The 27,482-nt window shown below is 35.8% G+C and overlaps 1 protein-coding gene across 1 annotated transcript in view; it reads right to left on the reverse strand.

Annotated features, from left to right (window-relative positions):
* UNC13C (unc-13 homolog C (C. elegans)) overlaps positions 1-27,482 on the reverse strand; it is a 191,721-nt gene that overhangs the window by 73,551 nt on the left and 90,688 nt on the right. The window contains exons 13-17 of the mRNA XM_010571811.1: positions 27,228-27,378; positions 22,641-22,709; positions 21,170-21,259; positions 19,977-20,105; positions 6,454-6,587 (exon numbers count right to left, since the gene is read on the reverse strand). Of these exons, the coding sequence (XP_010570113.1) occupies positions 6,454-6,587; positions 19,977-20,105; positions 21,170-21,259; positions 22,641-22,709; positions 27,228-27,378 (573 nt within the window). The remainder of the gene's footprint in view (positions 1-6,453; positions 6,588-19,976; positions 20,106-21,169; positions 21,260-22,640; positions 22,710-27,227; positions 27,379-27,482) is intronic.

Raw genomic sequence — 27,482 nt, forward strand, 5'->3', positions numbered from 1 at the left:
CACAAGATGTTAATGGATGCTAAAGCTGGGGCTTGGATTAAAAAACTAATCCAAATAAAGCCAAAGGGTATGCCAAGCACTCTGACAAGCTCAAGAGAAAGAGACCAAGTCTCCTTATATTGTAAAAAGAGCTGGACTACATAACAAACTAGTCAAATGGTTAGTCAGAACTAAGTTGGATAGTCTAGGGTTTATTTTTTTGCAAGTTAAAGACTGAGATACCATCTCTAAGTTGTGTGACCTGCAGGCAGAAGAAGCCTAAAGAATTTTTAAAACGGACAGTAACAGAAATGGAAGACAAGGAGCTTACTGAGTGCCACACTTCAGTGCAATGGCTCATCTGGTCATTCTGAGCAAGGAGATGGCTAGTGTTTCTGCTGTAATAAAGGAACCAAGAATCTAGGTACATCTTTATGTAAATAAGCACTGACTTCTGTCACATGTTTCTTGCTCTAATGAAAACAGCATTTCATGTTCCTGGATTTCAGATAAGGGTCTGGGCAAAAAAAGCAAAGTTATTTCTCTTTTTCCTAAGCTCTGTCTTAACTGTACTCCAGAAATGCAATTACTGCAGTAAATCCCAAGTCCTCTCTCAGATCAAACTCTTTCAAAGAAACCCAAGAAAGAAATTAGGGACTTCATTGTATTTTTGCAAAATCTTTTACCCTACTAAGAGGACAGAAATATATTTGAAGGAATATACGAGACACATATTTGTCAGAAAAGAAGTATGCATCCTAGAATTTGTTCATCAAGTTGGAGGAAGGACAGTTGACAGCATTCATATAAGTACTAGTTTATACAAAGGTCTTTTCCTCTTGAGATAATTTGTTCTAAAAGGATGATGGTAACCATAATCTGCTCTCGAAAGTAGAAGCACTGTAACTCCAGCAGCTGTAAAGCAGCACAGAAAGGAGATAGTCTTCTTCCAGTTTCCTGCATTATGAGTATCTGCCTAATAGTCATTAATAAGCTCATTATTCCATAATTTGGTTAATCCCTCATCATCATGGTAATGAAGCACAATTGTATCGGTCTACACATACTGTCTTTTTGTGCATTGTTAAGCCTGTGATCTAAGAACTACACATAATGAAAAATTTGGGTTTCTTTCCTCTATGTGAATCCACACAAGGATTTGTGTTTTCTGTTGTCATGGAGTCAACTTCCTCTCTGTTCCCTATGTCTAAGCATTTAGTAAAATATGTGTTTCCATCATTTGTATAATTTAATTTAGTGTTTATGGGCTACGTGTATACATAATTCCAAGTTGTTGCTGAACTTGCTTTCCAAAACTCATGCTAGTCTCTATACTTATATCAATCAGAGACTGATGGGTATTACGCAGCTATCACAGTTATGGGTATTATGCAACTATCACAGTTATTGTTGCTGTTTTATTATATGTGAGAAGCTAACAAAGCTTAACACACAACAGAAGCAAACAAAAATTTCCACATGCTGAAGATAAATGGTAACAGCAGCAGCTGACTTATTAAAGGGAAGCAGTAATCACAGATCAAATTCTAAAGCATCTGTGTAAGTAAAGAATTCTTTATTATTTGTATTTTATCACCTTATTTTTAGGTAAAAAGACTTTTGCAAGCTATTTCAGAATTGTGTCCCTAAGCAGCAAAATATGAGAGAAATTTCCCATACAAACCTCTACATACTATGTTTTCTAAACTTTGTAAAAACCATACATTTTGACATTTCTCAGTGAAGCAAGAGGACAACCAGTAAAGTGCTCTATTAGTCATTTTGTTTACTCTTGGTACAATTATTTCTGTCTCACAGGCCATAATTTTCCCAATTTCTCTATCATTCTTAGAGCAATACTATAAAATCTCAGTTTATCCAAAACATTGCTATTAAAATAATCTTCCTCATTTGTATGACAGTCTCTAATCCTCAACTCATATGTCAACCATAATATACTATTTGGTGGAACTTCTTAATAAACAGAATATGCTAGGTTTTCATGGGAAATAAATTAACCATTAAGTTGGCTGTACACGATAATTTCTGTGTATTTCCAAAAATACTAAACTGCATATAAAAGGTAGCCACTTCTGAATGTCTTCCCTCTATTGATTTTAATTAAGCAAAAATTTAATGAAAACTGTTTACACTGGCTAGTTCTAACAAAGTGCTATATATAAAACCACAGATCAATGGAATGAAACTTAACTCAGCTTCACAGAAAATGAGAAGAATCAATGTATGAAGCAAAACATAAAGAAAACCCCAAAGCATTTATCCTAGATAGTATTGCATGTCTCTGGCTCAATCCTAAACTAAGAAATTCCTATCATGACAATTAAAAATGCTTTTTCTTAATTTGTGCTGTCATATCTGCATCTGCTACATTTTAAGAATATCGAGGTCCCTGAACCTCAGATGCACATTCTCAGAATAGCTCATATTCCATACTTGGTGGGTTCAGCCTCATTCAGGTGCTAAAGAGAGTCTGGTCCTGGTGTGCAAATACACTCACTTTTGTGCTCTGCATGCAGCAACAGGTTGGATTACACTATCTGAGGAGTGCTAGGCATGGCCACTGCTTCACTAGTTCTTAAGACAAAAGTTCTATCTGATTTTGGAAAATATGTATTTAATTTAAACCCTGAGCAAAAAGTTCGTTTATTCTCACTTTTGTGCTCTATCTTCCACCTATCCAAACTTTTTTTAACAAAAGTAGTGTTTCCTTTCCTGAAGAAAACATAATGGACAAGACAGATACCTTACATAGTCTATATATCTAATCTGGTCTTAAAGTGTATGATACATTGCTACCTAAGAAAATGACAGTGGGTCCTGTGAAAGAACAGAATATCGCTTTGTTAAACAGGATAATGTTCACAAGTGATATTAATCTGCTTCCAAACAATGAAGTGTAATTGATAATGGGGAGTATCACTGAATGAAGACACAAAACACATCAGATACACTTTCTATTATCAAGGAAACATTCTAGAGTTAGCCTGGCATAGTACAATTCATTATATAGTTTACCTGACTTTTTTTACTTCCTTCCATGCCTTTTTTTTTTTTTTACTGACATGTATTTCATAACTCACTGACTCATAGGTTATAGTTATGCTGTTTCTTCAATATAAGTTACTATCCCTAACTTCACAGATTTATTAAACATCCTAGCTCCTGAAGCATGAGGAAATCTGCACGTGCAGATTTCATGTGCCAGTTCTTTCCACACTGTGGAATGGGGAGGGAATATGTGCAAATCTCTTGGAGGTTTGCTTTTACTGCAGCTCTGATCATTTCCACTTCCAAACACTCAGCATCAGTTGCCATTCTGTGTTGGCATCAACATTCTTCAGTTGGGTTCCTTGTCCTGTACTATCCTCCCGTAAATTCTGAATGCCCAGATCATATTTCAACCGAATACCATGTTCACTGCAAACAGAACTCAGTCCCATTGTATTCAATTTTTCTTTGCCCTCTTTTATTTTCTTTTGCAATGTTTAATCTATCTTGACTTTTTAAATTTTAAGCTAATGCTTTCTGACTTCCAAAATTTAACTTTGCTAATCATATCCCCCCCCCCCCCCGCCTTATAGGCTCTGGTTCTACACTAACATTCTTTTTGAGTTGGTTATTCACTATGTCCACTTCAAGAACACAGTGCTGACACTGCTCTAAGTTCACAAAAAAGTACTAAAGTTGTACTAAAGTACTAAATAAGAGTATGGAACACAGAGTGTTCACAGCAGAAAGAAAACAGATCCTTACATTGCAAACATGTAAGAATCATTAAATAACAAATTTAAAGCTAAAAAGCTTTTCCTTTAATTGTAGTGCACATAGAATAGTTATGTGTGTTGTTGTAATACAAATTTAAGAAACAAGATGTGCAGAGGCACAAAGTTTAGATCTTGATTTCCAAATACACAAGCACATTTCAGTTGAAGATTTTGTTCTTGATTTTTTTGTTCCTTTTAATTGAACAGATACTTTGTTTTGAAACAATTTCTGCTGTCTCACAGTGTGTACAATGCATATTCAACAAGTGCTGGGAAGTCCTACATTTGCTTGTGAATCAGGTTCCAATCACGTTTTACATTGTTTTAACTAGTAGAATGAAAATTTTACAACTTAAATACCAGACTTCACGTTTTTCCCTGAAACTTGTCAAGTTTCTTATGTCAAATAAGATCTGCAGGTTGCCCACACAACTCCCACTGAATGGTCTGGTATGGTCTTTCAGTTGCTGCAATGCTTGCTGAGGCAATTATGTCATGTTTCATCTGGATTCATAATCTGATACAGTTCAAACTGCTCTATCATAGCATCTTTTTTGCCTCCAAGGTAGACACTAAAATAGGGTTTCCAAAACTGATTGAGGAAAAAGAATTCTGAGCAATATTATACCTATGTGAAAACTCCTATCAGAATGCTTGGAGCTCTCCTGGAGATCTTCAGTAACCTCATTTGTACAACATTCATATGGACGTAGACCTGAATATTTCACTGAGACACTGCATGGCCATATATTTCTGATAAGGAGTCACAGTTTTGCAATATTCTTATACGTTCAACTTATATTTTCCTTTCATCCATTTTCTTTTCTGGGGTAAGGGGGAAGAGGCTGTCATTTTTCTCAACTGTTTTTGCATGCTGCTTTTGTGTTAGAAGAAGCTTTTCTTTTAAAAAGAAGTATCCAAAGCAGCTCTGAACAGTTTTTGAAGTTTTTCCCCCACAGCCTCTTCATCTCTTGCTCCTGATGTCTCCTATTTCTGAAAGACACTTTATTCCTTGTGTTCACCCTTCCACTTCCAAAACAGAGAAAAAGGGAGACAAGTCACACACACAAACTCTCTCCCTTAATCTGTCCCAATTCTGTCCACTCCTGATTCTTTTTTCACATCTTACACAATCACTCAGCTGTACTTTAGGGAACCTCCTAATCCGCTCAGAGGAATTCTGTTCTTTATCCCTTTCCTTTCTCCCTCTTGTTTGTGTAAGAATGTAGCTAGAACAATTTTTAGGATAATTAGCCCCCAATTACTGGTGTTTAATTTCAGTGAAGAGACTGAAATGAAACACATCTATGTATGTGTTCCAGTTAGATGTTTTATAATAAGTATATTTGCTATACAGACAGTCAGACAAAAAATTGAGCTTTCGTTAATAGAGCAACTTCACACTAAGTTGTATAAATGGAGTAAATGGGAAAAGAGTTTTCCTTCCTCTGTAGGGTAAGAACTTGTTCCTTAATAAGGTCAGTGAAGGAAATGATTTGACAAAGAGATGTTTATTATTCAGGACTGAAACAATCCTGCATTTATTTAAAGGAAAGGAAGGAGTCAGAAGGCAATGAAATCTCTTCCAACTTCTGGTTATCACCAGGTTTCTTTGGTAATTATACTGTGGGTCCATAAAAAGTGTAGTACCTTTTATCAACAGACAAACACATCTCCATGTACCAAGTGCCTTTCAGTATCTACCCTCTTTTGGCTGGAAGAAACAGACTTATTCTTGCTCCCCTGCAGACCATTCAATTAAATGCCACTGCAGACACCTCTATTAATTGTTTAGCCATAATACAGATATAAGTTTCAATTTCTATTTTTGCATAAGTCATCACAGCTAGGCGATGCCCAGATTTTCTAGAATCTCTCTGTAAAATAGCTCCAAAGAGCTAAAACTTTTCCTTAGGCCCTCATCATGTCACATTTCAATTACTGCAACATCCATTTCTCCAGCCTTAATATGTGAAACATGTTCCTTTGCACTCCTTCTGTTTACTTAATTTTCAAACCCCAGCACTTTCTCTCCTCTTTCTGTGTTTATCGATTGGCTCTCTCTGCCCTAGTAGTGTATCAACCATAAGTTATTCAACTTGTCCTGGTTATTGATTGTACCTCCCTCATCTGTTACATCTTCAGTTCTGAGAAGTCAACTTCTATCTCTGGTAAGTCCAGGATATTGCTCTCCATTTTGTAAATGTTCAAGTCAGCCTGGCTAAGCTTTCTCTCTAGGCAAGCATAAATTTGGAGAGGGTCTTTCTGTGAAGTTCAGTATTCTTTTACAAATACATCCCTAGAAGTCTATTAGAATGCCTAAAAAAATTCTCAGCACACTTTAAACACCTTGTGTGCCAAGATACTATCATAACATTAATACCATCACACTATTTCACTGAATTTTCCCTTCTGTCTGTCTGTTTAGTTCTCTTGCATAATATTTTGCAACTTAACTTTTTGGGTTGGTTCCTATACCATGTGTCTTTAGCGTTCCTATACCAAAAGGTTCTCTTTCCATGATCAGAGCACTAAGTCTTTATCAAGCTATGTCAATGTTATATTCTGTATTTTAAAAAATCTTTAGCTAGATTATACTTAAGATAGAAGTACTGATTCAGGTGTATTTCCTGTCTTTATTTTAATAAAACCATGATTCTTAATTTTTATGAGGAAAGCAATTACTTACTGGTTCAAGACAGGTGTATATGCTGTTTTATCTTCATCTATGATGGTGACCATCAGAGTAATAAGCTGTGCCCAGAAATCCAAATTCTTTGTTGTTGGTCCCTGTTCTTCTTTAGGAACTTCTTGTTTCTTACCCTGTTAAAACAAGATTGAATATATTTTATATCAGAGAAATTAGAGAAAATATTATGGGATTTCCACCTACAGATTATTACTTGGTTGGAAAGAGTGACATATTATGAATCTTCAGAAATTTTGGACAAACACTGTCTATCCAACTTAGAGTAGATTATATGACAGACTGTACCTGGCTGTGGACATATATCAAAAAACATACACAGTGCAAAGACAGCCAGGTCAGCAAAGAAGATCAATAGAGGCTTGATTTTTATTGCATGTCCACACTTTAATTAAATACATTCTTAAATCTTTGTTCTGATGAAACTGAGTGTAGGTAAAATTGCCTGCTGAGGCAGAACTTTTATACCCTACACAATAAATACTGAACAAAGCAATGACAAGGAACATTTCTTGTTTTGTTTTGGATTATACGCTGAAGTTATTTGGCCTAACAACTGCTATGCTGTTAGCTATAAATGAAGAAGTGGTTAAATTTCCCTTTGTTTTTTAATAGCCAAAACAACAAAGGCTATTGTCCAAAATATTCTGCACAGAGATTTCCCAGGCACTCATAGATTGACTGGCAGAACCACAAACTGTGCATTTATGAGAGGCAGAGGAAAACACCACAAAGCAGGAGGGGGGAAAAAAAAAATCCCTGGACACCTATAAATGCGAAAAGGTACATAGGACTGTCCAAAAGAGGGGCTTGTGAGGTTATTGCCTTGCCAAGGATTTTAAAGGTATGAGCTAAACCAATCTCTTACTTGATTCCTTTTTTATCCAAGGAACTTGGATTCTTGTATAATCCTTGTAAATGAAGAGGACTGCAACCAGTTTCACATCCAAAGCAGAGAACCTGAGACACCCCATTACATTTTTGTAATAATCACGAGGAAGGACATGACACACTGACATATCAGACGGATTACCAACATGACTCTCCAGTCATTGATTAAAAGTTGGTAAGTAAAGCAGTGTTTTTTATTCCTCTTGACTAAAATCCTGCTTTTGGTACCTTTTAATATAGTTATAAGTATGTATTAATATTCACCACTTAGAAACTTTTACTGAGAATTTTATACTTTCTAATGTCACTAAAATGTGCATTTACATCTAGATTTTGTCTCTACAGTTTTGTTTTATGAATTCTTAGTCTACAGTTTCCTAGACAAAAGTATTTTTCAGTTCTTTGCTTGACAGAAGAATCAGATTCCTTATCAATGTCCAATAAATAACTTCATTACAGAGAACCAAACCTGAAAAGAAATATTTTTATCTCTGTATGGACACACACATACAAACACACATAATTTCTGCCACACAGAAGTATGTCTGAACATGCTATGTCTACACATGCTCTTCTACACAGCTGCCAGAGATAGAAAGGGGTCTTTTCACTCAGCTAGTAAGTCAGAAAATAAACATGCCTATTATCCTTCAAGTTTAAACACATATTCCCTGTACTTCTCATTTGTAGTCCAAATATGACCACTTCAATGGACCCCATATCTCTTTGAATAGATATGACACTATATTAGTATCATAGTGAATTAATTAAATGTTATCTTAACCTCAATTAACTTTTATCTATTAACAGCATTAAGAATGGCAGAACAAGAATTTCAACAACACTTAATTGAAATTGTTTTTGTGGTCACTGTGGAATATTTTAGAAAAGTATCATTAATCACACTACTACACACTCAGCTGATCTATAAATGCTATGGCTTCAGTGTCTAAAGCAACTGAAATAAAGGTGAGGCTCAGAAGCAGTTATAATAGATGGTGTGAGTAGTATCACCGGCAATGAACAACCACACATGCAAACAAGAGTGCTTTTCAAAACAGAGATGAATATAGGAGCATTAATGCCACTCACAAGGGCTTGGCCTGGCGTACATTATAGTTTTATTAAAAGACCTTGTTTCTATATCAAAGATTTATTTCAAATATACCATTTTTTTCTAAGAAGCTAGTGCATGCTTAAGCCAAACTGAAAGGCAGTTGTCAAAGACAAAGCCAGTTCACATTTAGTCAAGCATCTTATCCAAGAACTATATTTCACAAAAAAACCCTGCAATGGCATATAGCTGAGGTAGCTTTTCATGGTTGTGAACGTGAAACATAGAATGTGAAATTCTGTTCTTTAATACAGATAGCAAAAAGTAATTAATTTACAAAGTAATAATTGCACAAGGAGGTGCTTTCTACAGAAATTCTCTGGCACAGAAATCTTTTAAAAATCAAGATGATCTTTTCAAAATCCCCAGAGAAGGTATTTTTTAAATATTCTCACATTAATAGATGCTCTGAAATGAAGTGCATAATCTTCCCATGCCCAACTGTAATTTCCATTCTTTATCCTAAAATCTAACTAATGGCTTAGAAATGCTCAGAATCTTTCAAGTTGTTTTTACATTAATTATTATTATTGCTGGCATTATTATTTGTTTTATGTGTTTTCTGGCAACAGATGCCTTCAGAGAAGCATTATAATGAGGTAAAAAAACGTTGGAAGTTTGATTACATTGATTAGTTGCAAGCATACAAAACTGACAGAAGGAAGTTCCATCTAGGAATAAAAATTAACCTGAAACAGAGCTATTTTCATATCCAAAAAATTTCAGTGATACAGTTTGTTTGGCTTTAAAATGTTTCTATTAACATAACTTAGAGGCAGAGTAAACTGCATAACAGCATAGAAAAAGTGAGTGGGAGGACAGCATCATACAATTACATTTTAACATTTTCTTAATAAAATGAAACACCTTTTTAGAGGCACTGAATTTTAATATCTATACTGCTTTGCTGAAGTCTGCTTTGGTGACATGGGTTCACCATCAGTCTGTTGTAAACAAGTCAATAAGAATGACCTCTTATTAAATGAAAAAACAAGTTAAGTTTTTCCTTCTCTGTGGTCTCAAAAAAACCTTTATCTGCTCTAATTTTGTAACTGTGGTGATAATAGCTCGTGTCTCAATCTTGTGACTTGGTCTCATATGCAACCAGTTCTCAATAGTATGCATCCTTTCACTTTAGGAAATAATACCATATGCACTTTCATGGTACAGTGTATTTACAGTCTATGCAGAAGTTGTGGAAAGGCCTTTTGAAGTGCCAAGACTAGATTAGTTTGTACATAAGCAAAGCATATACTTACAAGACTTTACATGCACAAAATTTCTGGAGTATAAACATGTGGTCAACTATGTGGTCTATTAAGTAGAAAGAGCTTATTTTGATAATAGTAACTTTCTTTTTTTCACTCAGGTTCTATCCATTAGAAAGAAACTGCCAGTATAAAACTATGAACCAAACACCCAATATACTCAATTAGTGCCACAGTGGCACAAATACAGTGACAAGATATATAAGCCACTGAATATTGGTTATCATTATAGAAGATAATATCAATGCTGAGATTAAAAAAAAAAATCTGAAAAGGTTAAGAGGAACATAAATTCTCAATATATCAAGTTGACAAAATTGCTAGTTAGCAGATACTGTTCATGATTCATGACTTTTAAAAAGAATGATTTTCTGAAGTTGCCTGTCTTTCATTTTGGTGGATATATAATTCACTGAACAAGCTAAAATCACAGATTGCTCTTAGAGTAACCAAGAGAGCTTTCAGGAAGTATTGACATGAATAAAAGTTTGCCCATTAGCAGAATCAATTTCTTTTTCACTAGCCTTTTCACTTAGGAAAGACACTTAAAATACCTTGACCCCCAGTAATATCACGTGGGATGGTAATGCTGTCCACATGCACAGAACTATGAAATGCCATAAGAAGATACCGTAGTAGATGCTATACTTAAAAGTTCAATAACTAACTGGCCAAAGACAGAATAGGGATATTTCTAACAGGCATCTGCTGGCAGATCAAACAAACAATAATACCAGATGATATCTTACCATCAAAACATGACAATACAGGTTTTTATATGCTCACTTTAATTGACTTGGCTACTTCTTGTCTTCAGGATGACTCGAAAGTTGTAGCATGCCATACATACTTTATCATACAAAAATGTCAAGCAACAACACAGAAGTGGCAAACTTAAATAATGAACTACTTTGGAAAAATGGACTACATGAAACAGGCATGAAGAGTAAATGTGATCGCTTGGGTACTAATGAATATAGCTGTTTGCCTGATTCTGCTTTTTAAAATGACATGTTCTCATCACGTTTATCCAAGATGACACAGCTCAGGACTGCCAGCATGGGAAATTTTTTATCATTATAGTGAATTTCACTGTTACTCATTTCCCATCACTTAGAAAAGTTTGCAAAGCAATCTGTTGCAATTATAGACATGTAATTAGATTTAGATTAAGAATGTATTGCTAAGGATCCTAGATTCCAAATGTTCCTTTAATTAAAATCTCTTTGGTTTTGATCTCAGCCAACACCCCTGGCTCATACAGAAGCTATGTCCAGTGAATTTACTCAATAGATCATAAATCTGATCATCAGGCTTTACATTTTATGATACATTCTTAAATTGTGTCTTTTTTATTAATTCTTTGTCACAGCGAATGCTATCTTTACTGCTAATAGATAGTTCTAAGTAAATTCCTGCAACAGTATATTAACACTAGTTAAAGATGTGACAACTTATTTGGAACACATGAAATAGGGTAAAATCCAAACAGCAGCCAATGCCAAGCATGACACTGGCTTCAGCAGTGATCCCACATCTGTTGGAAAAGAGCATCATAGGACTAATGTAAAATACAATTAATTCCTCACTTTGTATCAAGTGTACTAAGCTGTTTTGGATAAAATTTCAGTCAGTTTCAGAGAACAGAAGTTCCAATTATTTTGTGGAGCTACAGTAAGTTAGATGTGCTTGCCTGGGCAAAGCTGTCTTAATTCAGTTTTGGTCATTTTAGGAACCCAACTGAGAGATAACCTAATGGATGTTTCTTCATGTATTTTTTAATATGCTTTGTTACAGGATATTTAATTTTATTGAGAGCATCATAATTCATTTGGAAAACTAGATAATTGCAAACACCTTATAAGTAATGTATCTTTAAAGAGAAGTCATATTATTCACTTAAGATTTACAAACACAAGAAATACTGTGGATTCTATGGGGTTTTTTTAACGCAAGATCCAAACTAGGTGATTTATAACTGTTTGTCTTTTGCCATAGAATACATCAAAATCAGAAAGAAGAACTGAGTAAGAGCAATTTTTCATATAATATGTATAAAAATAAATTCTTGACTTGCACTGAATCATATTTTTCTGAATTTCCTTTTACTATCAATTTCCTAGTCACCAGAGTTCATATGCAAACAATGGATCATGTGGTACAAAAGCACCAAAACCAGTTGCTAGAATTTTGATATTCTCTTAAAGAAAAAGATAAAATGTAGAGGGATTTTTCTGAGTTTAAGGAAAAAAAAAAAAGCTAAACTGTTGACAAACAAACATATTTTGCACTCTGGAAAACTGGCCGAAGGTGGAGAAAGCAATCTCAGCCGCAATGTGAAGCAGGATTAAAATCTACATCTGTATTACCCTGAGACAAATCTGTAAAGGCTGGTCTGAGGAACACAGGGCTTTCAACTTCCCTCATCATTGATTTTACCAGTTCATAGGACAAATGTCTCATTTTATTTTGCTTTGTTTTTATTCTGTTGTGTTCTGTGCAATCGATACACAACATCTGTATAGGTGCAACTTTGATAATTCCAATCCTATGATTTTAGTAACTAATCTGCACGAAGACTATGTCTGATGCAAGCCCCAAGCTAAGTTTCAGCATATCGTATTATCTACATAAATAATGATAGAATGGAAGCTGAATGGAAACCAAGGCAGTAGTCCTGATTAGTGTGAGGCTACACAGTACAATTTTATAGACCACTCTTAGATGATGAAATATTACTTTTAACGGTACTTCTGTATTTTTAAACTGCTCAGTTAATATTATTTAATTTGGAAGAGGTTAAGAATCATCAGGAAATACACAATATGCATTATATATATAGAACATACACACATATAGACATTTATATGTATTACACACACCTATTTTTACAATTTTAAACAATTTTAATACTTTTTAACATTTTTATGTATGTAAAGAATGAAAATTCAGCTTTACAGCATTTACTTAGAGAGGCTAAAGCCAGAAACCATTTGCAGACACTCAAAATGCATTCAAAACATGTGAGGGATTTCACTGACCCAGTACCCCCTCTGAACAGTGCTATTGCATAGTAACTCCTAAACTGTTTTCGTATTTGAAACAGAAACCATATTGCATGTATCTTTCTCCCGTACCAACTGAAATGGAATGGAATCCTCCTGGATAAATTCTAATTAAGATTCCTCACTCTTTTTCTTTGAGGACTGGCGCATGAAAGGAGCTGATCTAATTATTCTACCCATTCAGGGCAGTGTAACGTGCATAGCTCCTCTAGAGTAACAAGCCAAGTGCTACTGTGGTTTGATTGGCCCCACCTACCCAAAAGCACTATGCTTATGCAGGGAATAGGTGGAGAAAGACCCAGGTGAGCCCTCGTTAACTGAAAGCTTTTTGCAGCAGAGTAACCTTCATACCACCCTGAAATATTTACTCTGCAATATTTTTGAGAATGTGGAATTCTAATTGTAATAATACCCTGCTCTCTGCAACATATCTACATTAAAGGACAACTGTGGTAAAGAAAGAAGGAGTCCCAATAACATAATACATCTTCTAAAATTTATTTTATATATATATATATATATATATATACTATATAGCATATATTGTATACATGACATGTTATATAATAATATATTACAAATTGAAAGGATAGAGATGCTGCTCTTACTTTGGAAAACTGTAAACCACAGCATTTCAAGTTTTAAGAAAAATCTATCAACTACTGTAGGCCCCTTACTTTTTAACTGTGTAATGTCCTTACCTAACACTCCAAAGGTTATAACACACAGAAGGCTCTACAAAGGACTACAGCTCAAATGCTATTACTTACGAAGTTTTAAATTCAAATGTACTTGCCAAAGAAAGAAGAAACAATGATGTTTTAGACCAGTCATGTACAGCTCCAGCAAGGTAAATCCGAAGTTTTCCGACCCAACGGGCAGACGGGTAGTTCTCCCTAACACTGTCTCACAAGCTCTGTTTCCTAATCTAAGGACAAAGCAGTCAAGTCCACTGTATGTCCCACACACTTTCTCCTGCATATTACACTGGGACCCTGAGCTCACCATTGCCACAGGACAGACATCTTAAGGTTATGACAGATATTTCCATGAAAACATCAGTGCAGTGATGAAGCAGCAAAGAGACCAAATCAACCGTGAAGAATTATCAGAACAGAGCACACAACAAAGAACATCCTTATTCTACTTCTTTCCACAGGGTGATCGTATTTTGAATGTTGCATACAAATCTGGCCTCTCCCCTTCTCCTCATGCTGAAGATAGTGTAGCAGAACTGGAAAATGCTCAGAAAAAGACAGCAAGGTTTATGAAAGATACAGAATGAGTTCCATTAAAGCAATGAGTACATGAGCTAAAGTTTATATAGTTTATAAATCTTTTCCTTAGCTGGAAGTTTCTCAAGACCTCTACTTTGCTCACAGTGAGAGACAGGATGCTGAGCCAGATGAATTTTTTGTCTGATGTGGCATGGCCAGCCTCATGCTCTTAAGCTTTTGTCCACAAGGTGATCAGAAACATGAGGTGAAACAGGGGGAGGACAGAACTGAAGTACAGTAGTGAGGACATTTGCTATTAGCATATTCTGTTTGGAAACAGAAGTCTGTTTACAGCATGGATAAATACATGCATGGTCATGTTAATCTAGGTAGAAAGGAGGGTGAAGTACTTTGGCCTCAGCTCAAGTGTGTAATCAGGCTGCCAGATGGTTTTGCATACCTAAATTGATGCCTGTCTTGTGATTGCTGTACTACTAATTACACCATAATCATCAACCTACAGGAAGTATGTCACAAACTTTGATGCAGAAATCTGTGTGTGCACATTTCTCAGAACTGTCAGTGTTTCACTCAATTCCAAGCCAATGTTTACTGATAATCAGTTTGGAGAGGTATTATGGAAGGTCAGATTTCAACATGCAATTGCTTTTGCCAGTATTCAGACACAAATTGGACTTGATGCAACTGCATACAAATGTTCAAGTTTTCATACCCTCATGGCTACAGGACTCAATAATACAGGAATCTGAATACTGGGCATTCCACTCAAGCTTATATTGTTCTCTGGGAATATTAGGATAGCCCAATCACACAGTATAAATAATTAATGATCAATAAACAATCAAAGAAAACTGTTTTCAAAGAGCTATCATCTGAATGACTTTTAAAAACACCGAGTATGTTCACAACTAAAGGGCCTGGACTGTGAATTAACTGCAATCTCACAAAAATCAATACTGATCAGACTTTTGTTGCTTATGAGATAATCTATATTTAAGGCCTAGATAAAGTTCAGGTTTATTTTGCTCAATGTTCTTAATTAATAACCAACCTTTACCAGCATTCAGATTTCAGCACTGAAAAATATTTGGATTTTTGGAGATCTAACATTAACTGACAACAGTTCTCTGCTATGCACCTAGAGTTAACATAAACAGTTGAAGAGTATAAGGCTTGAGATGACAAACTAGTTTGTTCATCTCTTCTGATGACAATACTTCCTTACTTCAAGGTTGAAGGTCTATGGCTTTTCCCACTTTCTCTTTTACCAGATCTCTGCTGCCACTGGATGATGAGCTGTTCTCTTGACTTTCTAACTAGTGTTCTCAGACAGGTTTCTAACAATCAATTTTATCTGTAAGCATTGGTCTTTCTCTGACAGAGAAGTCTCAGAAGGGCGTTTGAAATATCACAGCAAAAATGCATCCTTCTGCTGTTCTAAAGTACTTTATCAAAGGTTTTTCTATTACTGTGACTAACATGCTGCCCATCAAGCACTGTGCTACAACATAAGAAGAGGTCTCTCAGTACCCTCTGCATGCCAGATTCGAGGAAGTTAAAACCTCAGTGCATCTAAAGCAGCATGTAAATATAACAAAGTGCCTCACAACAAGTATTACTTGGCACTGAAATCTGCATGCCTGAAAAACAGGACTCTCTGGGGCAAACAGCTTTCACTACTGCACAACTTTATTTCCTGCTTCATACTTTTGAATATGTTTTGAGATCACAGATCACATGCTTCATGATTCAATTCTTATAGTATTTCTATAAGAAATTAATAATCTACCAATTTTTTGTCATTTCTATTACAGAAAAACTGGTACACCTTCAAAAGCAACTAAGTGGCTTAGGTTCCCAAATCCCAAATGAAAAAGTGACCAGAGACACACAGATGAGTACAGCAAAACTGAGCCAGCTCTCAGAGCATAGGTCCAGCCACATGCTAGTCTACAGCATCTTAATACAGAGTTAATACAGAAACTCTGATTCCCCCAAACTAGGATATTATTAGTACATTATCAACCTGACCTAAGGTGCGATACCTCCAAGCAGAGATAAATTGCAAGGGAAGAGCACTGTGCTGCTACAGCTGTGTAACACCTGGCTCCAGAACTAGTTAATTTGTGGCTAGCTCCTGGTCTTCTGTACCATGCTTCCCTGTGACAACACAGAGCTGAGTAACAGCCAAAAGAAAAGGTCTCAAAAATCAGGTAGAATTTCAACACTATTCTGCTGAGCAAGTGTCAAATATAGAGTATCCCAGTGGTTTTTTCCAGTATACTGGTGCTATCAGTCACAAAATGATTTGTATAGATCAAGAGCTCTTCAGAGAACAGGAAGAGTTTGATTTTCATTTTATTGGTTTCACTCAGTGGAGAAGACTGCAAAACCAATTATTGAAGGGACTTCAGTCATTGTGAGCATCAGCCAAGGTTTGAAATTTTTTTTTGTTTTCTTAAGAAACAGTGACATATTTGTAAATTGAGTCAGAAAGTTATCAAAATGCTTCCTAAACTAATTTTTCAAGGCATTCTTTTTTTCAGCATGAGGCAATCAGCTCTTCATTCAGATCAGTGTTAATTAAAAAGACAAAATACTACATCTGCTGCATAAGGAATTAGGTAGCTCCTCATCAGAGTGCCTTGTCTCAAATAACAAGGACGGTCATATACGTGTCAGTAAGACTGTCAAGATGTCATGTTTTACTATTGGTAGTACTTATTTGTTTTTTGTCATCAGCTGTTCTTTGTATTCTGATATGAATCTGTAGTATGACATTTTTGCATATGGTTAGCATTTACCATGCTTCACCCCAGGAAATATTGCTGCTCCCCAAGGGTGATATTTTGCTGCAAGGTATTTACTTTATAACAGTGGTTGTCTCTCTGACATGAAGGTAGAAAGTAATAAAAAGAGGAAGTGGGAACTGCTGAGCATATTTTGTGATTTACTTGTTACTCTTCTTATAGTGACAAATTTCCCAAAACTCCAGCTTGAGCACCCTCAATTTCATCACTCATTGTTCTATTTTCACCCCCAAATCAGACAATTACACATATTCAGACAGTAAACGTATTTTCTAGAAATATTGTGGCAGGCATCTTTGAGAAGTTTAGTCTGAAGACAAAAGCAAATGCAGAAGGTGGTTAACATGAGTTATGCACAGAGATAGCTATATATAACGTGCAGGAACCTACCACTTCTGGTCAGACGGAAACACTACTGTTTAAGTAGCCTATCTAGGTACCACTTTTTCATAACATCATCCACAATATGATTCAGGCAAAAAACGAACCATGGTAAAACCCTGAGCCTGCAGTTGGCCTTGGCAGGACAACAGCTGCCAGGCTTTCCCCTGAGTGAGAGCAGGTGGTGACCTACATATGAACCATTTCTTGTTGCTTTGGGGTTTGTGGATTTCAGTTCTCACTACTCACAGCTCAAATCTCAGCTGTGCAGCTAAAACATGAACCTCCTGTGCTGCACTACCATGCTAGGATGAACTCCTTTCCTCTCTCTGAGAGGAGGAGGCCTCATCTGATTGGGGAGGCAAGCAGAGATAAGAGAAGGGTTAATGAAGAAGGCTTAAGAGTGGAATCTGGTGTAATCAGACTCGGGTGTTTGGACACAAAGCTAATGAAAAGTTAATTACAATATTCATTACTCCTCCATTATTATAACAGTGATACCACAAGCCAGTCTGCAGTGCACCTGGATTCACTGGAAAACCTCCACAGCTATAGGTTCCAACAAACTGTATACTTAGCTGTTCCTAAAATAAATTGCACATGCAGATATACTGGTAGCATACTATAAAAAAGATAATGCAGAAGGTAGTTTCCTTGTACCACTCTAGAGTTGATGCAAAATTTAGGTACTAATTTGAATTATTTTACTCGTCTCTCTATTAAAGCTAGATTAGTTAGATTGTATTTCTCAGAATCGCCTCTCACCTGCTGTGAAACAGAAAGTTTTACTATCTATTATTATTATATGTGATCGTTATTTGTTTACTGTTAGCGATGAGTTATTTTGAATGTAGTCTATTTATCTTCATTTTAAATTTTGCTTTTTGCACATTTTCACTAAAATTTCTTGTACTTGCTAGTGATCATCATTCTATAGACACTTGTTTGCTTAAATTTCTACATACAAACTCACCTGCTGGAAATCTTGCTGAAAGAGAATAGAAGAGGCATATAAAAATACAGTGAAAGACAGTTAATTTGGTTTTCCAGCTGAGTGGATATTTGTGGGGGTTTTTTTTGTTTGTTTTTTAAATTTCAGGACTTCATATTGGTCTATCATTAGAGTTGTGTAAGAGAAAAATAATATAATGACATTGCCCATCCTGCTCAAAAAAAAAATTTAAAAAAAAAAAAAAAATTGGAAACAGGCATCACTTTAACTTTGTTTTACATTCTCTACCAAACAGGAAGGCTATGATATCCCTGCATTTTTAAACCATCTACTAAAATAGACAGGCTAAACTATTTTATGAATTCACAGAAAAAATGTAGTGAAAATTTTTAAATACAGATAAGCTTTTGCAGGTATCACAATGCTTTTCAAAAGTAAGATTACTTCGCTTTTAAGTGTTTACTAAAACAGCTAGCATCTGCTGATAAACTCTGCAGACTTATGCAATACCCAGTCTAGCAACAGCTCATATTATATTTAACAGACAAAATCAAATTGCTGCAGAGTGAATGTTAGCAAGAAAACAGAACAGCCTATGACGCAAATAGATGTGATGCCTAAAGCTGCTCCTTCTACTAATTTATACTTCTACTTAGCTTACAATATAATCTGTTGGAGAATAAACACATACACAAGCACTCAAGAGTGTAGAGTGCCTGTGGGTGCTGGTGAGAAATTCTTATGTTCAAAGCTTGGGAGCTAGAGATAAGTTTTCTCAGATAACAGGAATCCAACATTAGAAAATAAATGCTCATTTCAGAAAAGCTGAATATACAGCATGTACTGCCTCTCCTGAAATACAGGAATTAGTATTTTGGATTCAAGTGAAATGTGCTTTCAGATAAAATTTGATGTCTTACATCATGTAGTATGACCATTCTTATCTGTTATATACTACAGAGCAAATGTGCATTTGCCAAACAGCTTAATTCATCCTTTTCGAGGCAGGAGTAGTCACTGAAATACCATTTTCCCAGTCTACAACCCAGAAGGCAAAAGAAAGGAACCAGAGGTAATGTGATAAAGCAGTGATGCTCCTTTTAGACGGTTGCATGATTCTGCAGACACAAATTTCTTAATTTTAACATTACTGATAGAGTAAACTCTGGCCATATTATGGGGGGGGAGGGGGGGAAGCATTCTCAAGGTTTTTGCATGACATTTGGAATACAACAAATGCTATAATTATTTTGCATTGACAGTTCAGCCTGACAGACTAATATTAAGAAATGTTATAGAATTATCCTCTGCTTTCTTGAAGCAGTTGGATGTTGAAGCTTGGATCCAAGTATGCATCATAGATGTTAAAATATATGGCTGGAAATACAGTATATCATTTTCAGCAAATTATAATTCTTCTTTTCTAAAGCTACTGAAGTGAAATACTAGATATTTAAAAATTATTTTCCAATTATGGATCTTAAATGAACAGTAATCAATCTAATGTCATCTTCCTTAAAGCCACTGGACAATTTTACAGTCATGTCCAATGTGATGACTAAATTATGAGGTTACATGTTCATTTTGAAACTCATTTTGTTAAACTTTTTAGGGTTCATAGCTACCTATGAGTTTATTTATGATATATTGCTCCTTCTCACATAAATAAAATGAAAATAACCTGAGTGCTTTGATATGAAGGAACACTGGATGGTTTGCATTTACTTATGCTAAACTAACAACAGTGAATGAGCAATAGCATGAAACAGGTTCATATTAGCCTTACCTGATCCACTAACTGGGAGTAGAGATCATAGCAATTGTCAAAAATGTATTTATAAGTTGAGTCCAGGCAGGCTCTTACACAGTCTTTTACCACAGTACTGGCTCGAGGTGGGCTCTGCAATTCAAGGACCTAATAAAATATTTCATAAATGGTAGAATGTCAGAATTAGGTTAAACACAAAAAATCCAAGTGTTGTAATGAATGTAGTTCTGTAACACAGGATGAAAAATGTTGAAATATAATAATGATAAAAATATTTAAAATTATGTTGACTAAAGTTGATCTTAGTTTAAAGATGCATTAAAACACATACTTAATTTAAGCAAGTAGATTATATCACTAAGTTTTATTTGAATGAAATTATTCATAAGATGAAAGAGGCATATGTGCCCAAGGACTTACATCTTTAGGTTTTCTGCCTTTAGGTTTTCCACATGAAGTGGAAAACCTAAAGGTTTTTCTATTATTTAGGAAATTATTAAACCACATCATTATGTGCTTTCCTCTGAATAAGAATATCAGCCAAATAGCTCCTCATTTTTTAAAGCAAAGCTTCAGCTTTTTCCTCCACTTTAGTATATGTTTATTTGAACTTCAACATAATGGATTATTTTAATTCTCCTTATGTAATGCCTAACACAGTGAAATCACATGCTATTGTGACAAATGTTCCTTTGTGTTTCTGTATTTTCATCCAGTAACATTAATGTGTACCATTCCATTCTAAAAATATTTCAGAACTTGGTCACCTGTATATCAACATCTGGAGTGACTGAGGCAAGTAGAGTTATCAGACCTATTTTGCTGATTGACATGTGATATTACGATACTACTAGGAAAACATTATTCTATGACACATGTTTCTAAGGAGTTAAACTGAGTTTGCTTTAAGTGACTTGACTTTAAACTAATTAAAAAGGTAATTTTTTTTTTTCCTTCAGGAGATGTACAAATAATTGTTAAAAAGGGAAAAGATAGTTGTTTATTTTTCAGAGATGATGGCTTTTACCACATTGTTAATACAAAGTATGAATAAGATGACTTTACTTCAGTGATCTTCAGTAAGTTGAGAGATTTAATGTAAAGTTGAAGGAGATTAATTGATTAAGACTATTAACTAGAGTATGATTTTCCTGGAAAATAAAAGGCAACAGCATTTTTTTTAGAGTCATTGTGCAAATAAAGGACTATACCTTCATTCGAAAAAAAGTAATGCTGGTAAGCAGGTCCACAGTTGATTTCAGATCTTGGAGTCTTTCAGAATTGCTGGCAGGAAAATTATCCTGGTGAATCAGGAAGAGAGGAATCATGCAGATCTGGAGTTACAGTTAAGATCCTTGAACAGCTAGGAAAAAACCCTCTAGGAAACAAAAATGCTGCTTGGAAGGATTAGAAATGTTCACGTTACCTGAATTCTGCCTGTAAGGAAGTTAGTGATTAGTATCCCTTTGACATGAATAGGAACACTTCTGATAATGCTCCTGTATTTGTAATATGAAAGATTTAAAATATTGTGATATTTCCAAAAAATTAATGGAGTAAAAAAGTACCACAAGATGACTGGAAAATGTTGCTAATGAAAATCATTCATGTGTTCTCCATGGTACCTAAATCACTTGTAGGCATAAATGCAGTGGTAAGCTTAATGAAGAAATCATATATGAATTTTTGCTATGATCTGTAGGTTATCAGAAAGACTGATGGGAGGTAGTGTTATTTAAATGGCTCCATACCAATGAAACATCAGCCAAATATCCTCTTGCTCCACTATTATCTGGATAACATTCTTCAAAATTAAAATGATCCTAGGATGAACATATCTGCTGCATGAAGGATATGGTCTTAAAAACTGAGTATGTGCAACTTCTACTACCTCTAATGCCTTGGGGTTCTTTTAAGTGTTCCCTTTCTCCTTCAGTTTTAGAAAGCAGGCCAGATGAACAAAGAAATCCTTGAGTTGGAGGCCGCCATTCCTAAAAGCTGAAAGGAAAGCCATAGCTGATGGAGCCCTAATCGCTTATGTATCATCCAAAAGTTTCGTGATCCAGTGGAATGGAAAAGGAAAGCAAGTTCAGAATAGTATGATAACTGGCAGGTATTCAGTGCATGCTTCTTTCCTGAAAGGCTGGGTTTGGAGCATACCTCAGCGGAAAGAGCTTCCACATGGCAGAAATGAAGCTGGAATTCCTATGATGTAGAAAAATGAGGAGTCAAGTCTCTTTCAACATTCCTAGGATCTTAGCATGGAAGTGGTAGCAAAGATGTCAGTCTCAGAACAAACAGAGCAGTTACTGCAATTTGCACTACATGTGTCAGTGAAGGTAATTCCCAGACAAATTAACTTAATCGAGTTATGGATTAATTTAACCAAAGTTGTTGAATCCTACTCTTTCTTGAATGTCTGCTCATCCCTTGAACCATTCTTATCTTTTGGAAAGAAAAGAATAACTTCTTTCAAATTGGAAAAATATTTGTTAAACTGCTTAAATGCTGTAAGTTTTTGTTCCAAAGGATTTGGGGTCTCAAGTCAGCACCCGACATTTTCAGCTTCTATGTCACAGGAAGAATTAATCTCTGAAACATCTTTAAGCAGATAAAGCCCACAGGCATATTTAAACGAAAAAACATTTGAGTTGTCCTCTAGATAGAATACATTGCACATACCCTGTATTTAGATAAATCGATCCTCAGAGAATTGTGCAATTGATCCAGCAGTTTTATGAACTTTTCCCTCTGTAAAAAGAAAACAAGAATACGTTGCATAAGAATGTGCAGGTTCGTGTAATTGGCGGGTATTTAGAAAGCTGCTTTGTATTCTTAACTTATATGAAACAATGGAAAACAATCTATTTTTCAAATAAAAGTCCTGGTCTGAGATATCTGTGTTTCAAGGCCAGGCAATTTATCTTTTATCACTTTATTTTCCCTTTCTATCCTATATTGTGATTTACCTGGTATGCATTCAACACTGCAGCTGTGCAATACATTAGTGAGGTGACGTAATACTTTCCTATGCAATGTTTTCCTTTCTTAATGACCGATGCATTGTTAAATAACTCAAAATATCTAGAAATGAAAAACATTGCCTGATATCTCTGACCAAAAATACACTAACAGCATCAATTCAGTATAAAGTCCAAAGTTTTAAGTTATGTTAGCAAGGCTTTTTAAAACAGATAAGCTTGTTGAATTCTTATATTTGCCTTGTAATTGCTTACACTCTTGAAGAAAGCTCCTTCTCCTCCCTTTGATGCTCATTTACAGCAGAATTTGGTGTAAAATTATGATTGAAAATTATACTTCAGAAACAGTGGCTTTTGTAGGAATAAGCTAAGTAATACTATGCAGTTACAGTTTTCCCTTTCAAATGTGGAAATTAACTTGTTATCTTGATAGATGAAGGTGCAGTGAAAGTATTCTGCTGTGAGATACCCAGCTGAGTTGTGCCATTCTCAAGTAATACTAATGAGAGTTTCAATTACCAATCTTCACGTTAGAACATATTCTATAGTCCACTGCACAGAACTGTGCAGTGATGCTGGCCAGCCTCTGTGAAAGCAGCAGGCTTGTGGAAGTAGCAAAATCTGATAGCTCTCAGAATGCATGACTGTATGCACACCATCCCTGAAATATGACTGATACCAATATGAAAATAGAGTTCTTTGTGCACTGTCTCTCATCAATGGAGCGCTAACCTACACCAAAAGCCACTAATTTGGTACAGTTCCCTTAAGGGATCAATCAAAAGGGAACTTTTTTAATCATGTTATAAATCTGTACTGAAACAGTCAGTGAGCCAAATCCTTCCCAGCTGTATCCTGAGGACTTGAATCTGAGATGTTCTTTTTGATGAATGATGTGCAGCTATCCAATAACAAATACCTTGTGACCCAAGAGAGAAAAATAATCTAATATTTTTCCTATAAGTCAATTGTTTAAATAAAGAGCTCCAAATCTCTATTAGTGATGCTTACTACTATCTTTCTACCCATCTGTTGAACTATGAATTGGATTGAAATTTGCGTCAAAGGTAAACTGGCATTTACACCAGAGAGACAACTTAATCTCCGTCCAATCTGAGGATAAAAGTAGTTCTGCTCATTAGAAAAATGGGAAAAAAAGAATAAAAAATCCAGCAAAACCATTCTAAATTTCAAAAGCTGAATCAAACTCAAAAGTCTAATAGAGCTTGAACATTGAAAGAAGAGCCTTGTTTCAACAAAGTTGTAGAGTCATTCCATAATAAACCATTGATTAGCTTATAAAAGAAAACCTGAATAAGAACAGAGCAATATTGTGCTGTCATGGTAATACAATAATTAAATCATAAACATTCTGATAGTGCTTTTCATCTACAAAACTTTTTTACTTTATAGTGATGGAACAATGTTAATATTCCTCTTTCAAAACAAACCTCTAGCAGCAGGAGATAAAGTTCCAGTTCAAAAACATGCTGTCTCCACACTGAAGACCTGGTCCTGGATACATTTATATGTGAATACTTCCACCAGACTTAACATTGAAAAAAATAAATTGATATTTAGAGTAAATTTTTCTCTAAAAATATTTACTAAATGGACCTGAAAACAATTACTTAATGGATTTTTAATTTTTTTTTTTTTAACAGACTTATGACATCCCTTAAATTTGAAAATACATTAATGTTAGTACTACTTCCGGACTATTTAGAACTAACTGTTGACAATTTACAGCTGTAAGCAGTAGCATCAGATCAGTATTATTACTACACAAAGTGAGTTTTATAGATGTAAGTTCTATCTCAAAGGTACTTGTGCATGAAATGCGAACTAATATTTAGTTTCAACTATTTGAGGCCCTGTATGAAAAAATTACGCAGGAATGCTGTACTTAATACACTGTTTGCTACCAATCAAAATCTGTTTTAGAATCCACAGCAAATTTTTCTTTACAAAACTAAACGTTTACCTTTTTTCCAGGCATGGATTGAATTACTTTACTGAGCATAGTCTGACAATTGTGTTTCTGACTTCTGATGGGAAGACAAAAGCAAAACCAGAATTAAGTCTTTCTTGGTTTACTAGTTGTATTGGGTCTGTGGGCCAAGGTTTTGATACTGGAGGGGGTTACAGGGGTGGCTTCTGTGAGAAGCTGCTAGAAGCTTCCCCTATGTTCCATGGAGCCAATGCCAGCTGGCTCCAAGATGGACCCACCTTTGGGCAAGGCCAAGCCCATCAGAGACAGTGGCAGCACCTCTGGGATAAAATATTTAAGGGGAAAAAAGTTGCTGGGACACAGAAACTGCAGCCAGAGAGAGGAGTGAGAACATGTGAGAGAAACAACCCTGCAGACACCAAGGTCAGTAAAAAGGAGGGGGAGGAGGTGAGGGAGCAGAGATTCCCCTGCAGCCCATGGTGAAGACCATGGTGAGGCAGGTTGTCCCCCTGCAGCCCAGGGAGGTCCACGGTGGAGCAGATATCCACCTGCAGCCCGGGGAGGACCCCACGCCAGAGCAGGTGGATGCCCAAAGGAGGCTGTGACCCCATGGGAAGCCCGTGCTAGAGCAGACTCCTGGCAGGACCTGCGGATCCATGGAGAGAGGAGGCCACGCTGGAGCAGGTTTTCTGGCAGGACTTGTGACCCTGCGGGGAATCCACGCTGGAGCAGTGTGCTCCTGAAGGACTGCACCCCATGGAAGGGACCTATCCTGGAGCAGTTTGCGAAGAACTGCAGCCCGTGAGAAGGACTCATGTTGGAGAAGTTAATGGAGAATTGTCTCCCATGGGAAGGACCCCACGCTGGAACAGGGGAAGGAAGAGTGTGAGGAGTCCTCCCCCTGAGGAAGAAGGAGTGCCAGAGACAACATGTGATGAAATGACCCCAACCCCCATTCCCTGTCCCCCTGCATCACTGCTGAGGGGGAGGAGGTAGAGAAAATTGGGAGTGGAGTTGAGCCTGGGAAGAAGGGAGGAGTGGGGAGAAGGTGTTTTTAAGATTTGGTTTTATTTCTCATTATCCTAGTCTGATTTGATTGGTAGTAAATTAAGCTAATTTTCCCCAAGTCAAGTCTGTTTTGCCTGGGATGGTGAGTGACCCATGAGCCTTTCATTATATTTTCTCTCCCCTGTCCAGCTGAGGAAGGGGAGTGATAGAACGGCTTTGGTGGGCACCTGGCATCTAGCCAGGGTCAACCCACAGTAGTCCAAGTGTATAATTTCATAATGTTGTCTTGAAAATCCTGAAATTCATAATGTTTCTATTATTCTTAATACTGGAGAAGAACATTAGTACCTCTCATGCTACTTCAAACAACTATTATTTGTATTTAATAAATTTTAATTGTGTTTAATATTTTATTCCATGTCAATAAATGGTATTTTAAAAAACATTATCATGTTTTCAAAGTTACTGTTAAATGAAAAATAGCTTTGATATCAGCCATACAAATAACAGCCATACAAAAAAAGAGGAATGAGGGAATGAATGTATTTTTCAGCATCAAATTGTGTTTATGCTCTATCTCTGACTAGATCACGTGTAATAGTAGAGATATGAAAGCAACCTCTCTGAATTATTGCTCTCCTTTCCTGCTCTCATCTCCCCAGTGAGGATAGGTGAATAAATTAGAACACAGAGTGAATGTATCTTTATTTTTTTTTATCACGTTCAAAGACTAGGAAGTCTGCACTGTGAGATACTTATTCACAGAAGGACAGTTAGCAACAACAAAAAAGTACTACCTCATCCTGAGATGCTGGTATTCCTCCTAAAATTTATGATACCTAAATCCAGGACTTGGGCAATGCACCATTATTTCAGCAAAAATAAGAGTCCATCATTATAGGCTCTTATGAGAAGAATAGTATTTATGGCTAGATCCATTAGGTTAATATGAGTTCACTGATGACACAGCCCAAGATAGCAATTGCAACCAATATTTAGTCTAGTGCATTTAGTAGTGTGCAAACCCCACTGCAATAAAAACAAAAACTGATTGTTGAAGATTTTAGTGCTATGCATGTGTGCCTGTGCTTTCTACACTATATGCCTTATATATCACTATATAAGGAACTGAATAGCATCTTCCCTAGCTTTTATAGCGATTGATTGTAAAGACTCAGGGTAAAATTTTCAAAAGCTAACAGCAACTCTTATTCTTTAAAATGACCAACTTGTTAAAAATTTTTGAATTTAGAAGTTAATAGGGTATCATATATTAGGAAAAAAAAAAGATGGGGACTAGTATTCTATTTAAAAAGAAAGTCTACTTACCCCAAAGTTAGTAGCAGCAAACCGATCTGAGGCAGATACATTAGTTGCTGCTGTAGTATGAGCATAGAAAGCATTTATATTGGCCAACAATGTACTCATAACTGCTGGAACACCAGGGCACATATATTTAGAAGATAGACAGGAAAAGTGCCTACAATTCAAACAAACTGACAGTTATTAAAGATGGCAAACATTCTGCTTTTTCTCTCACCACAGTTTCTTTTCAGGTCCAATGATGTAACTTTCAAGCTACCT

The sequence above is a fragment of the Haliaeetus leucocephalus genome, unplaced genomic scaffold (assembly GCF_000737465.1).
Source record: "Haliaeetus leucocephalus isolate CR32 unplaced genomic scaffold, Haliaeetus_leucocephalus-4.0 Scaffold339, whole genome shotgun sequence".
Classification (NCBI taxonomy): Eukaryota; Metazoa; Chordata; class Aves; order Accipitriformes; family Accipitridae; genus Haliaeetus; species Haliaeetus leucocephalus.